A 14,726-nucleotide genomic window follows, 5' to 3' on the forward strand; every position below is an offset into this window, starting at 1 on the left:
GGGAAAAAGAAAAGAGAGAGTGAAAGGAGGAGGGAGGGAGAAAGACTAAGAGTGCAGAGGGGAGCTGAGTGAGAGAGTGGCTGCTGCCAGCTGTGTTGGAGGGCAGCCTCCTGACTGCTGAATAATTAGACTTCACTTTGCATTATAAAAAATTGGTTTATGGCTCCAATCTGTTCTGTTGAGCAGGGACATGGCAGGGCATTCAACTAGCCAGCTAGCACCACAGGCAGGATTAACTCTGAACAGGGTGAGGGTAGGAGGAGGGAGTGGCAAGAGTTGGGGTTGGGGAGGAAGCCAATAAGTGTGATCCTTTGACACTTAATTTAGTTAAAACACAGTTTCACAGGTTTAGAGTGGCATTTTTGCCTCTCGTGATGGGATGGTTCAGTGGAGCTTGACGGCTTTGATAGCGATGCTTTCCACTTTCATTGGGTATGAAAGGGTATCACACAGGAATGAGGGTTACATGGTATGAACCATCATGACAGCCACCTGGTGGGATGTTCAACCCTGGCTCGTTCTTGTTCTCTGGCACATCTAGCGTGTTTACATAGTGTCTTAGTTATGACAGATGCACACCTGTAGAACGCTGTTGATGACGTGTTGTTGGCGTGTTGCTGCCATGTTTCATGGGTGATGCCAGCGTCCGTCACCCAGCCCTGTAAATTATCTACTCACTCCATGTAATTAACAACTCATGAATAATTCAACAGGAAACTAATCTCTGAAATAAATACCCCCCAGTGTAAGCTGTGCTATTTATGAGTATCATGGCAAATGTCAATCAAACGGCATTTAGCATGTGTGTGTGTACCAGACCTGGGTTCAATTACTAATTACTTTCACATGCATTTCGAAGTAAGTATTCAGAATATTTTTTTTGTTGAAAAGACAAGTAGTTGGAAACTCATGGAAAGTATTGGCATGTATTTGAAAATACTAAAATACCTTGACTCAAATACACTCCCATGCATTTAACCCAGGTATTTGAAAATACTATTTGAAAATACTGTCAAATAGTAGGCTATTTATATAAAATTATTAGAAAATACTTTCAAATACTTCAAATAGAAGTAGTTGAGTCGGGCCACTCAAAAACACACAATATAATAATCAAATACACATCTGGTGTGCAGCTGATGTGAACTTGCTGTTTATGAAGTTATTTCACAGGAGGGTTGAACATCACAGAGTGCTGATTGTGAATCTCATCCACAGTAATTAACACAGCTAACTCAAAACAAACCCTGAAATACACCCAAACATTTAGTTTCTCACTTAAATTATGAATTTATATTTCATATGCAGTATCAGTCAAAAGTTTGGACACCTACTTATTCAAGGGTTTTTCTTTATTTTGACTATTTTCTACATTGTAGAATAATAGTGAAGACATCAAACTATGAAATAACACATATGGAATCTCAACATCAATCTCCAAACGTACAAATACATTTGAGTCCATAACACCAATAGATTATTGAATACTTACACGCGACTTAACATAATAAAAACAGAAGCAAGAAAATGTTTTACAAATCAAATTATGCACAAACATAGGACATGCATGATGTCTATCTATCTCTCTATGACACATACTGACACACAAAAACACACACTTCATCTCACTGTCATGAACAAACAAGCATCCTTTCTCTCCAGGAAACACACCCACACGCACACACAGTGGCAGTCTATTGACTGGTATTTGTCACATGCTGTATGTATAGCTGGAAGCAAGTGAGAGGAGCATTCCGTGGGCTCTTTACGCTGTGAGTGCTAGGCCAGCCAGCGTACACCGGTTTGTCATTCGCCTGTCAACTCCTCGCCTTGAGACATATCCTCCCGAACTCAGAAGAGACTGCATAATGCTCCAAATGATGCACAAAAAATGGCTGCTACAGCTACAAAGCTTCTGACAAGAACTGTATTAGACCTTTATCATCCTAGTCAACTAGATGAAGACACGTACTACAGCTTGACAGTTAAAACACATATCACTTATTGGGCTAGTGCTGACCATGGTTATTTGGCTGTAAGTATTTTGTTCTTACCTGCACCAAGACATAGAATCTCTTCTTCCATCTCTTCCACACGTTTTTACCAATAGCCCATAGGTACCTAAGTAAACAAAAGCAATGGTTTAACAACAGGTTGTGTGGACTATGGTGGATGTCCTTTCTACACAGGCTGCTTTACAATATTCCATTTTGTGTTGCATCATTTTGTCCTGGAGAAGTGGCATGCTAAAAAAGCATATGCATTTGTTTATGTCACAACTAAGCAATAGGGGGGGGGGGTATATGGTCAATATACCATGGCTAAGGACTGTTCTACGCACGACGTAACGCGGAGTGCCTTGATACAGACCTTAGCCATAGTATATTGGCAATATACCACAAGGTGTCTTATTGCTATTATAAACTGGTTACCAACTTAATTAAAGCAGTAACAATAAATGTTGTCATACCCATGGTATACGGTCTGCTATACCATGGCTGTTAGCCAAACAGCATTCAGGGCTTGAACCATCCAGTTTATGATTTTATGATGATAAATATACAAAACATTATGAACACCTGCTCTTTCCATGACATAGACTGACCAGGTGAATCCAGGTAAAATATATGATCCCTTATTGATGCCACTTGTTAAATCCACTTCAATCAGTGTATAGTCCTGGCCAAAAGTTTTGAGAATGGAACAAATTTTAATTTTCACAAAGTCTGCTGCCTCAGTTTGTATGATGGCAATTTGCATATACTCCAGAATGTTATGAAGAGTGATCAGATGAATTGCAATTAATTGCAAAGTCCCTCTTTGCCATGCAAAGGAACTGAAGGCCAAAACCCCATTTCCACTTCATTTCAGCCCTGCCACAAAAGGACCAGCTGACATCATGTCAGGGATTCTCTCGTTAACACAAGTGTGAGTGTTGACGAGGACAAGGCTGGAGATCACTCTGTCATGCTGATTGAGTTCAAATAACAGACTGGAAGCTTCAAAAGGAGGGTGATGTTTGGATTCATTGTTCTTCCTCTGTCAAATATGGTTACCTACAAGGAAACACGTGCCTTCATTATTGCTTTGCACAAAACGGGTTTCAACAGGCAAGGATATTGCTGCCAGTAAGATTGCACCTACATCAACCATTTATCGGATGATCAAGAACTTCAAGGAGAGCGATTCAATTGTTGTGAAGAAGGCTTCAGGGCGCCCAAGAAAGTCCAGCAAGCGCCAGGACCGTCTCCTAAAGTTGATTCAGCTGAGGGATCGGGGCACCACCAGTACAGAGCTTGCTCGGGAATGGCAGCAGGCAGGTGTGAGGTCGAAGACTTTTGGAGGATGGCCCGGTGTCAAGAAGGGCAGCAAAGAAGCCACTTCTCTCCAGGAAAAACACCAGGGACAGACTGATATTCTGCAAAAGGTACAGGGATTGGACTGGTGAGGACTGGGGTGAAGTCATTTTCTCTGATGAATCCCCTTTCCGATTGTTTGGGGCATCCGGAAAAAAGCTTGTCTGGAGAAGACAAGGTGAGCGCTACCATCAGTCCTGTGTCATGCCAACAGTAAAGCATCCTGAGACCATTCATGTGTGGGGTTTCTTCTCAGCCAAGGGAGTGGGCTCACTCACAATTTTGCCTAAGAACACAGCCATGAATAAAGAATGGTACCAACACATCCTCCGAGAGCAACTTCTCCCAACCATCCAGGAACAGTTTGGTGACGAACAATGCCTTTTCCAGCATGATGGAGCAGCTTGCCATAAGGCAAAATTGATAACTAAGTGGCTCGGGGAACAAAACATTGATAGACCTTAATCCCTTAATCCCATTGAGAACTTGTGGTCAATCATCAAGAGGCAGGTGGACAAACAAAAACCCACAAATTCTGACAAACTCCAAGCATTGATTATGCAAGAATGGGCTGCCATCAATCAGGATGTGGCCCAGAAGTTAATTGACAGCATGCCAGGGCAGATTGCAGAGGTCTTGAAAAAGAAGGGTCAACACTGCAAATATTGACTCTTTGCATTAACTTCATGTAATTGTCAATAAAAACCTTTGACACTTATGAAATGCTTGTAATTATACTTCAGTATTCCATAGTAACATCTGACAAAAATATCTAACGACACTGAGGCAGCAGACTTTGTGAAAATGTATATTTGTGTCATTCTCAAAACTTTTGGCCACGACTGTAGATGAAGGGGAGGAGACAGGTTAAAGGTTAAAGCCTTGAGACAATTGAGACATGGATTGTGTATGTGTGCCATGCTGGGTTTTTCACGCTCAACAGTTTCCTGTGTGTATCAAGAATGATCCATCACCCAAAGGACATCCAGCCAACTTGATACAACTGTGGGAAGCATTGGAGTCTACATGGGCCAGCATCCCTGTGGAACGCTTTCGACACCTTGTAGAGTCCATGCCCCGACGAATTGAGGCTGTTCTGAGGGCAAAAGGTGGGGATTGCAACTCAATATTAGGAGGATATTCTTAATGTTTTTAATGTTCTTAATCAACTTGCGCAAATGGAGATTGCAAACAATAACAGAGATGCTTGTGCTTAGGTTTGCAAAGCTACCGGTAATTTACTAAAGTTACTGGAATCTTCAGAAATGTGGGTAATTAACAGAAAATCTATGGCAATCTATCGTAACTTTGGTAATTTATAATTGAATAACTTTTTATTATTCATATAGAGTATTCATTTATTATATCTGTGTCCATATTTTTCATGAGTATAGTACATAGAACATATGGTTCAAGATTTTTTTAAAAGCCTAATTAATGAAAAACGCCTGTAATAAACAATGGCATTATATTCAATTAACTCTGCAACTCTTCCGACTATTGACATTTTTCACAACTGCCACCAGTTTATCACCAAAACATTGACAACAAATAGATACTGACATAGTCAAATAAACCTTCATATGAAACACCATTGGAATACACCAAGTGTATGGTTTATATATAGGATAATGTTTAACAGCTCTGCCATTCCATTTTTTATTTAATTACATGTACATGTGGTAAGCCCACACGGAGGGCCAGAGATGATTACAGACACCTGTGATAATCTGAAATACCCAAAAGGGCCACTAGATGTCTTGTAATAGATTACATACAATTCTTGAAAGATACCAAAATTCTGGTAGTTTGCTGGTAAACTTTGAAAGTTTCCAGTAATATACACTCCCTTTGCTACCCTACTTGTGCTACAGTAAAATGTCTCTACTGACCTCTAATGGTTAAAAGTTGTTACTGCTACCTTTTACTATGGCAAGGGTTTTAGCGCTAGGGATACCTTGTTTGTTCATGGTTTTAAAGTGGGAAAATAACTGTTTTCTGATATTTACTTAATTCAGAGAAGAACATGGTTTGTGGATGGGAGTGCCATAAATTCTCCTGACACATCCAGAACCCCAGCTACTGTATGTGCCAGTGGACGTCCCTACATGTGGGTTTGATCACTGCACTCTGGTTTGTTGAGTGCCATCAGTCTTGAGTCTGCGGAAGTCCAGAATGAGTTGTGTTGTTTCTTGTTGTGTTATGAAGAGATCAGAGGATGAAGGAGGAGGAGGGCTTTGGAAAAGAACATCTGAGGGTGAGGACCCCAGCTCTGCCTGAATCTGCCCGCTCCTCCCCCTGGTCAGGCTAGGGGTGCCCTGGTTCGCCTCCCTCTGCCTGTGTACCCTCCTTTTTAGTTTCGGGGCTTCAGGGCTTGTCGCTCTGAATAAACTAGTGCCCAAGGAGCAGCGGGCAAGGGGGCTGCCAGCAGCCTGCCAGGCAGAGGCTGGTACAGGGAGCTAAGGGCCCCAATGCAGGCTACTGTAGGGCCACCCCAAGAGCAGATCAGGCCCCACAGGCCCTGTACAGGAAGCATATGGAGGAGTGAGTGAGGGAGACAGGCGGAGCGCCTCAAAGCGCAGACACTGGGTAGCACTTAGGCTTCCCCATAGAGCAGCACGCGCACGCGCACGCGCACACGCACACGCACACGCACACACACACACACACACACACACACACACGCACACACACACACACACACACACACACACACACACACACACACAGAAGGAGACAGGAGGAGGGAGGAAGTGAGGAATGTGATGTTAACATGTCCTTATGTCTCTGAGTTGGTGCTGTCGCATCACTTCTATCACTAGCCATCAAGCTAATCACAGTCATTATTTGCTGTTTGATCTGGGGTGAGGAGGGTGCCAAGACATTTTCTTGATATCCATTCATGACAGTCAGAGTTCTAACTCTTTTTCAATGTTCTCTTTAACTCAATCAATACCAACAGGCTGCAGGCAACATTTGAGTGGTTCTGACCTGGTTTTAAACCCCTCCTGAATTGTCTGTTTGGCCTACAGACTTCTTTCGCTCTGAATCCGCCCATAGCAGCCATGCACCTGTGCAGTCTACAGAGGTTGTAATATTGAGGAGTTTGTGAGACAAATCAAATCAAGACACAATACCGAAAACGGTTCTTCTCATGAAAATGTCTCTAAAGTCTGAACAGTTTGAGCTATAAACTATTATGAAAAGCTGAGACTCTATCCCGAAAAGTAGAGACTGTCACGAGCGTGCACGTGTTGTCTGTTTTGCTCTACGAGGTTCACAAGCCACACAGGACTCGTCAGAAGGTAAGGGTTTTCATAAATTTCCGCAAATTTTTCTAGTGACATTAGTCTATAAAACTCATGAATGTAACTTATGTCAAATTGTTTTTCAGTTTACTTGTAGCCCTGGTTGTCCTGAAAAGAAAATGGTAAAGCACTTCCCTGTGAGGCAAAATATGAGGGCTGGACAAACAGATACATAACATTTGTGACAAAACCAGGCTGATTTGAGCTAATTGGGCTTTAACATGGTAATGTCTTACATGTTTGTAGAAGTGTAAGGCTATCCACACTTTGTTTATGCAGTGTTTCCCCTATATTGCTACCGCTGCTAGAGATATGATTTCCTAGAGTAAACACTGTAATACCGAGCCCAGGCAATGGAACCTGTACAGAGATCTTTCCATTTCACTCAAAATGAACAATGACTGTTTTAAATTGCTGGGGTGAAAGCAGTGAATTACTGAAAGAGAGTACTTTATTATGTAGGCTTGATAAATGCAGTAGCACAATATTTGAAAAAATCTAAAATTGTCAGATGTCACAGAACCAATTACACAGTAAAGTTCAATGTATGTTGAAGATCATAGTTTAAAGGTCAAGATAAAGTAAAGGTTGCCTGTTTTGGTTAGTCGATCATCTCTGTTCTGGAAGTGTGTTATGCAGTAATGATCAGAACCGCTAGATGGCAGCAAACCATTGTTTGATCTAGAGTTTCAGCGCAAAGTAACTTACCCACAGTGCTTCATGTTTTGTGGCTTGTCCATGCGGATGGCCAGTTTGATCTTCAGGTCACTGTCAGGGCAGCCTTTGGACACGGACATCTTGTGCAGTTCTGACTGTTTGGGACTGTTGGGGGTGGGATGGAGCACAACCTGGAAGCACAATGGCACATCCAGTATACCTATTATACAAGTCAAGTCAAGTCATAGATAAAGCACACAGTCATGTAAGGTTGTATCAATGTATATGTCTATATATATATATATATATATATATATATATGTATGATAGTATCAATGTATACACCATATTCATGTCAAAGTAGCAACCGTTTTGAAATGTGAAAAACGAGTTTGCTGCCAACTATGCCTATCTCTGGCTCCAGTCGTGTAGGCTCTTACCCTGCCCAGCTCTTTGTCCTCCAGGGCCAGTACTCCTGTGCTCTCAGTAAATAGCTTCACCTTTACAGCTGGCAGGGGGTGGGTGGTAGTGAAGTCCCCCTGGGTCCCCCAGCTGGAACACACACAAGACCACAGGGAGAGACAAGGGTTAAATAGTGACATGATATGTTTGACATGGAAAAGGGCATCTTGCTGCTCTGTTACAGATCATTTATTAATCACACATTTAATCTTTTCACAGGAGAGGGAGAAGATCATTTAAATGTTTAAATACACTTTATTGGATCAAGACCCTACACTACAGTAGTGAGGAGAGAGCAAGAGCAAGCGAGAGAGAGAGAGTGTGTGTGTGTGTGTGTGTGTGTGTGTGTGTGTGTGTATGACAAACCCGGTGTATTCAATTGACACATTTTGAGGAAAAGATAGCACAGGGAAACCTTGACAGCACAAGCACTATTACATAATTCCTAAATCACTCAGCATGCCTTTGGGATGCATCACAACCATCTGTGAACTAGCTCCAAGCTGTGAGGTGTTTCTCTGTGTGTCATTTCGCACTGATGGGCTGTATCTCCTTTCTATGTGGTCTTACAGTATATCTGTGAAGAAGATCCCAAGTTTCACACTTAAGTCCTGTACTTACAGCAGTTACCATCTATGAAGCATTTCCCTGATGTGATGGATCCACAGTGTGAGTATTCCTTTGTAACGTTTAACTACTATACAAGAGGATAAGTCTGTAAGCGGTATATACAGTAAGTGGTATCTCTGGCACACCCAAATAAAGCAGGAAATGGAGGGTGTTTGAAAGGGGATGCTATTATAGAATGTTGTGAAAACAGTTGATTATGTGATTCATTGTGCAACAGGGTTATTGTTGGTAGAGAATATTTACTGTACCTATGTAACCAGCAATAACGTTATCTAACGTCATTAGCTAAGTTACACCAGAGAGGTTATTATATTCCAGTATCTCTGGTTATGCTCACCAACATCAGTTGTTGCCCACCAAGCTAGCGTTACTGTTACAGCCTTGGGGACCGACGAACTCCAAGCATCTATTCCGCATACCAGGGTCCTTCGGCAGGGCATGCAAACCATTCAACTTTGACAGTGGAGGCATTGTCAATCCGTATAGGGGTTTTCAGTCTGCCGAACACGTTGTGGCGATGTGTCACGACTTCTGCCGCTCGGCGGTCGATGTCGCCAGTCTTCTAGCCATCGCCGATCCACTTTTCATTTTCCATTGGTTTTGTCTTTGTTTCCCACACACCTGGTTTTCATTTCCCAATTACTGGTCATGTATTTAACTCTCTGTTTCCCCCATGACTTTGTGTGTGATTGTTTATTGTTCATGTCGGTACATTTCCGGCTGGTTTTGCCCGGGTGCTGTTTTCACCCGTGTTTTGTGGCAACCGTTATTGTTCGCACATTGGTACTGTTACTTGTGCTATTTTCTTGAGTAAAGTGCGTTGTTCACTCATCTCTGCTCTCCTGCGCCTGACTTCATACACCAGCTACACCCACCACCTGACACGATGAAACAACGGAGCCCCATTAAAATGAAAGGAATTGAAGTGGACAGAGGGGCGAGGAGCAAAAGGGGCCCTGATTTGTTCACATAACTGTAATCCAAACTGTAATCCAAACTCGTTGTGAAGCACTGAGGTTCCAAATTTATTTTAGTCAAGACTGATATTATTACCAAAATTATGCTATTTACATTGTGTAGTCAATTTTGACACTAAAATAAATGTTTGACTCATATCGATGCCACATAGGCCATTTCCAACAGGATTAGTTGCTTTTTAGGGGCAGTCACACTTTAAATGACCAAGGATAAGCAACCTACGGGTGGGTTGCACCAACATGGATTAACTCTTAAACAGAGGTAAATCAAGGTGTGTCTACTAATCTTGTTGCACCAAATTTTAAACCTAGTTTAAATTAATCCTAGTTAAATTCAATTCTTCCTCTAATCAGAGTTTAGTTTTCACTTTAAATCTAGATTCATTTTAAACCTGTTGCTCAATAAAAAAAATGAATATAAATTTAGATTGGAGATTCATTCTAAACTGCCACTTGAGGTGGTTGAACTGATCAAATGGCAGCATATCTACTGTGGAGAAACCAAAACGACAGAGTTCCTCAGAGAATAATTAGAGAGATTAAATCCTGTTGAATTTTATGATAGTGATGAGTTTTTCAAGAAGATACCGCTTCTCCAAGGACTCTGATGCAACTGGAAGGAAAGGTTGGACCAACCATTAAGCATGGGAGTGATAGGAACGTGGCTGTACCCCCACTACTTCAGCTCCTGGTGGCCCTACGGTTCTACGCAACTGGATATTTTCCAGATGGTATATGGGGACATTTTTGAACTCCACAATTCAACCATCTGCAGGATTGTAGTCAGTGTCCTATGTTATTACCGGTCTGAAGAATCAGTACATAAGGTTCAATTCTACAGAGGAGACAACAGCTGGGTTTTATAGGAGAACTAGATTCCCAGGTGTGTAACGGTTAATAAACTGTACACACATTCCCATTCCCAACCCTGGTGGCAAGAACGGAGAGCTATTCCGTTAACGGAAAGGTTACTGCTCCATCAACATGCAAGCTGTTTGATGACAAAGGTCAGCTCACCAACATCGTAGCTAGATAGCCAGGATCCCCCCTTGACAGCAGAATATTTGACAATAGTCATCTGTGTGCAATGCTGGAAAGGGGGGCTTATGAAGGCCACCTACTAGGTGATATGGGTACCTTATCACTCCCCTTTTAAACCCCCAGACACCTGAAGAGAGAGAATACAACACCTCTCATATTCTGGCAAGACGTCTCAGAGAGAGGTTTTGGAGTGTGGGAAAAAAGATTCCCATGTCTACAGGGCCACTCAGTAAACAATTCAAGCTTCTGCAAAGAACCACAAAAAACACACTATCATGAAATAATAAGATACACCTGAGTCAAATAAAAGTTTCTAGGGCAGTCTCTGCTCCCTCCTCTCCTACAACCACCATATAGTTGTTTGAAGTCTCTAACAAGACCCGGATCCAGGATGTCCCGGGCAGGCATCCACGCCCGCTCCTCGGGACCATAGCCCTCACGGTCCACCAGGTACTGCAGGGTCCCTCGGACGCCGGACTGTGTAGGCCGGGCGGCCATCCACAAGTTGAGGGGGCGGAGGAGCAGGTGTGGGGGAGAGAATGGACTGGTCCTTACCAGCTTGAGATGGGAGACATGAAAGGACGGACAGACCCTCATGGACCTGGGAAGCTGGAGACAATAGGTGACCGAGTCGATGCGACTCAGGATCTTGAATGGTCCTATGTAGCAAGGATCCTTTAAGGGAAGATCACGGGTGGACAGCCACACCCGTTGACCTACTTGAGGAGCTGAAGAGTTCTCTGGTGCCGGTTTGCCTGATGTTGGTGGCTGGCAGAGGAGGATCACGCTCTGATCCAGGTGTGGCGACATCGTAAAATGAACTGATGGCACCCCCGCTTCGGCCTCTTGTTTAGGAAACAGGGGGGGAGGAACTTCTCCAGCTCATGGTTGGGCCGCTCAGTTTGCCCATTCGACTGAGGGTGGAACCCGAGGAGAGACTCACGATGCCCCCAAGAGGGAACGGAAGGCCTTCCAATACCGTGTGAAGAACTGGGGCCCACGATCTGAAACAAAGTCCTGCGGAAGTGTGTGTAGTCGAAAGACATGGATAATCATGAGATCAGCGGTCTCCTTCGCTGAAGGCAACTTGGAGAACCGATCGACGACAACCAGGATAGTGGTAAGCAAGTGAATACTTGCTTTGGGCACAGATGGAACAGGCCTGCAGCAAAGGATATCACATCCTCCAGTGTCCAATTAACCCCTGGATGCCGAGTTAATTTAGTACTCGGGACCGGGCTGATTGCGGAACGTAAAGTCTGTTAGTGGGTCCCCTGCCGGGGTCAGGTTCTTGGCTCTGGGCTTGTCGGACCATGGTCTCAATACTGCATATCACAGAGGCCACAATGTGTGAGCTGGGGATGATGGACTCGGGGTCCCTCTCCCCGTTAGAGACATCATGTTGGCGGGACAGGGCATCTGCCTTCTGATTCTTGGATTCCGGGTGAAAGGCTAGTGTGAAAACGAACCTGTTAAAAAACAGAGCCGACCTAGCCTGGCGAGCGTTCAACCTCTTGGCTTTTTTAAAGGAGACCAAGTTCATCCCACCACAACCGATTCAACATATTCCATTATAAAATAATTGGGCCCCTTAGACCAACTGCAATGTGGAGGACATCAGGGGTAGGGGGTAACGATTCTTGATCGTAATCTGGTTCAGCCCTCTGTAGTTGATGCAGGGACACAGCCCTCCATCCTTCTTACCCATGAAGAAGAAACCTGCACCAGCAGAGGATGTAGAGGGGTGAATGAAACCTGTCTCTGGTGACTCCCGGATGTAATTGTCCATGACTGCTGCTTCAGATAGAGGATAGAGTACAGACGATCCTGGGGGGGTGTGGTGCCGGGTAGGAGTTCTATGGCTCAGTCATAAAGACGATGAGGGGGAAGGGTGGCAGCCTGCCTTTTACTGAAGGCCTCTCGGAACTCGAAGTATTAGGGAGGGAGAGTGGGCAAGTCTTGATCTTCAAGGAATGCAGGAGGACACAGCGAGGCTCTTGGTGGGGGTCTTAGACATTTTTTCTGGCAGTCCTTACCCCAGTCTAGTAGGTATCCTGTGGACCAGGAAACTAGTGGGTTAAGTAGCGCTAGTCAAGGGTACCTTAGGATGATGTAGGTGGTCATGGCCCAATCGGTGCGGAATGAAGAGGACTGTAGCTTGAACATCAGAGAACACTGAGTGAGGAAGCCCTTGCATCCTCCTGGGTGGCCGTCATACCGCTCGGGGGCTGGGATCTTGGGTTCCCGGAGGAGGAACCACGACAACGTCTGTAGCACTGAGCGATGAGACCTGGGCATTGGTTCCTCCTGGGTTGGGGGCGTGTTGTGGTGGGATGGACTCAGCAAGTGCCCGAAGGGTCCCGGAGATTTGGGAGAGATGTTCTTGCTGCCGTCCTAAAAGTGCTCCTTGGTGGGCTACCACATTCCAGATCTGGGTGATCTCTGCTGGGTCCATGTTGTGGCAGAAGCTTACTGTGACGTGGTAAGGTTGGACCCAGGTGCAGAGAAGAGACCAGACAAGGAATCAGTGGTTAAGGATAAACAGAATACTTTACTGAGATATGGTAGCCGCAAGACCACAGTACACTTGATAAAAAAAACACGAAGTCTCGAAAACTCACTCAGGACACGAACGCACAAGGTAAACAATTCAAGATTCTACAAAGGACCACAGAAAACACACCTCTTAACAGGGACACAATAAAGTCCAATAAAAGTATCTGGTACCAGGAAGAACCATGAGAACAGGTAGGGCTCCGCACGAAGATGGACACTACACTGACAATCATTATTGCAGTGGCAGTTCTGTATAACGTTGGCAGGAGACTGAGAAGGAACCTACCTGAGGAGAATGAAGAAGACACCCAGGTTCAACATGTTGCCAATGCAAATGGGAATTCTGTGAGGAGAACCTTGATTGAGAACCATTTTGCAGCCTAAAGTGTGTATAATCTAACATTGGTAACATGTAAAAAGCAATATTATATTTTGATAGACATGTACAATTCCTAATTAGGAACCTTCCTAATCTGTATTAAAATGTATTACTAAAACGTTGTTATTCTCAATATCATACAGGGTGGAACTGGAAGCATCCGAACACAAGTGTGGGGACAGGACTGGAGGACACCAAATTGCTTGGGAAACATTGTTTTTAATAAATGTTTTTTTTAATAAATAAAAAGATCTGCATTCTCTACACAGTGGGCCTTTGTTTCCCTGAAGGAGTTTCCGTTTCTGAATTTTCAGTAGCTCTTTTTGTAAATTCAGGACCTCAATCTGCAGTAATGTAGATTCTTCTCTCTCTCCAGCTCCAAAACATCAATATGAGCTTGGTTCATGTCAGTTCTGCGGCGTTTGCTTGGCCTGTCTTGTGTTTTTGCTGCTGGGGCAAGATCCAGGCACTGCGGTTTCTCCACGACACAGTGGTTTATAAACTAGCTAGCTACAGTAGCTAACAAATTTGTTTTATGTCTAGTACTGGCAAATTACAGATTTTATTTGCTTTAAGCACCAGCTGTCAGAGCGGCTCATAGATCACTGCACCTGTACATAGCCCACCTGTAATTAGCCCACTCAACTACCTCATGAACACTTCAGCGAGCAGGCCTTTCTAATCGACCTGGCCGGGGTATCCTGGAAGGATATTGATCTCATCCCGTCAGTAGAGGATGCCTGGATATTTTTTTTAAATGCCTTCCTAACCATCTTAAATAAACATGCCCCATTCAAGAAATTTAGAACCAGGAATAGATATAGCCCTTGGTTCTCCCCAGACCTGACTGCCCTTAACCAACAAAAAAACATCCTATGGCGTTCTGCATTAGCATCGAACAGCCCCCGTGATATGCAGCTGTTCAGGGAAGCTAGAAACCATTATACACAGGCAGTTAGAAAAGCCAAGGCTAGCTTTTTCAAGCAGAAATGTGCTTCCTGCAACACTAACTCAAAAAAGTTCTGGGACACTGTAAAGTCCATGGAGAATAAGAACCCCTCCTCCCAGCTGCCCACTGCACTGAAGATAGGAAACACGGTCACCACTGATAAATCCACCATAATTGAGAATTTCAATAAGCATTTTTCTACGGCTGGCCATGCTTTCCACCTGGCTACTCCTACCCCGGTCAACAGCACTGCACCCCCCACAACAACTCGCCCAAGCCTTCCCCATTTCTCCTTCTCCCAAATCTGCTCAGCTGATGTTCTGAATGAGCTGCAAAATCTGGACCCCTACAAATCAGCCGGGCTAGACAATCTGGACCCTTTCTTTCTAAAATTATCTGCCAAAATTGTTG

The 14,726-nt window shown here is 43.9% G+C and overlaps 1 protein-coding gene across 1 annotated transcript in view; it reads right to left on the minus strand.

Annotated features, from left to right (window-relative positions):
* The window catches only part of LOC139371203 (calcium-dependent secretion activator 1-like), a 162,461-nt gene that overhangs the window by 85,036 nt on the left and 62,699 nt on the right, over nucleotides 1-14,726 (minus strand). Inside the window, exons 8-11 of the mRNA XM_071111390.1 lie at nucleotides 7,762-7,873; nucleotides 7,373-7,512; nucleotides 2,055-2,121; nucleotides 1,493-1,498 (exon numbers count right to left, since the gene is read on the minus strand). Coding sequence (XP_070967491.1) covers nucleotides 1,493-1,498; nucleotides 2,055-2,121; nucleotides 7,373-7,512; nucleotides 7,762-7,873 — 325 coding nt within the window. The remainder of the gene's footprint in view (nucleotides 1-1,492; nucleotides 1,499-2,054; nucleotides 2,122-7,372; nucleotides 7,513-7,761; nucleotides 7,874-14,726) is intronic.

The sequence above is a fragment of the Oncorhynchus clarkii genome, chromosome 17 (assembly GCF_045791955.1).
Source record: "Oncorhynchus clarkii lewisi isolate Uvic-CL-2024 chromosome 17, UVic_Ocla_1.0, whole genome shotgun sequence".
Lineage (NCBI taxonomy): Eukaryota > Metazoa > Chordata > Actinopteri > Salmoniformes > Salmonidae > Oncorhynchus > Oncorhynchus clarkii.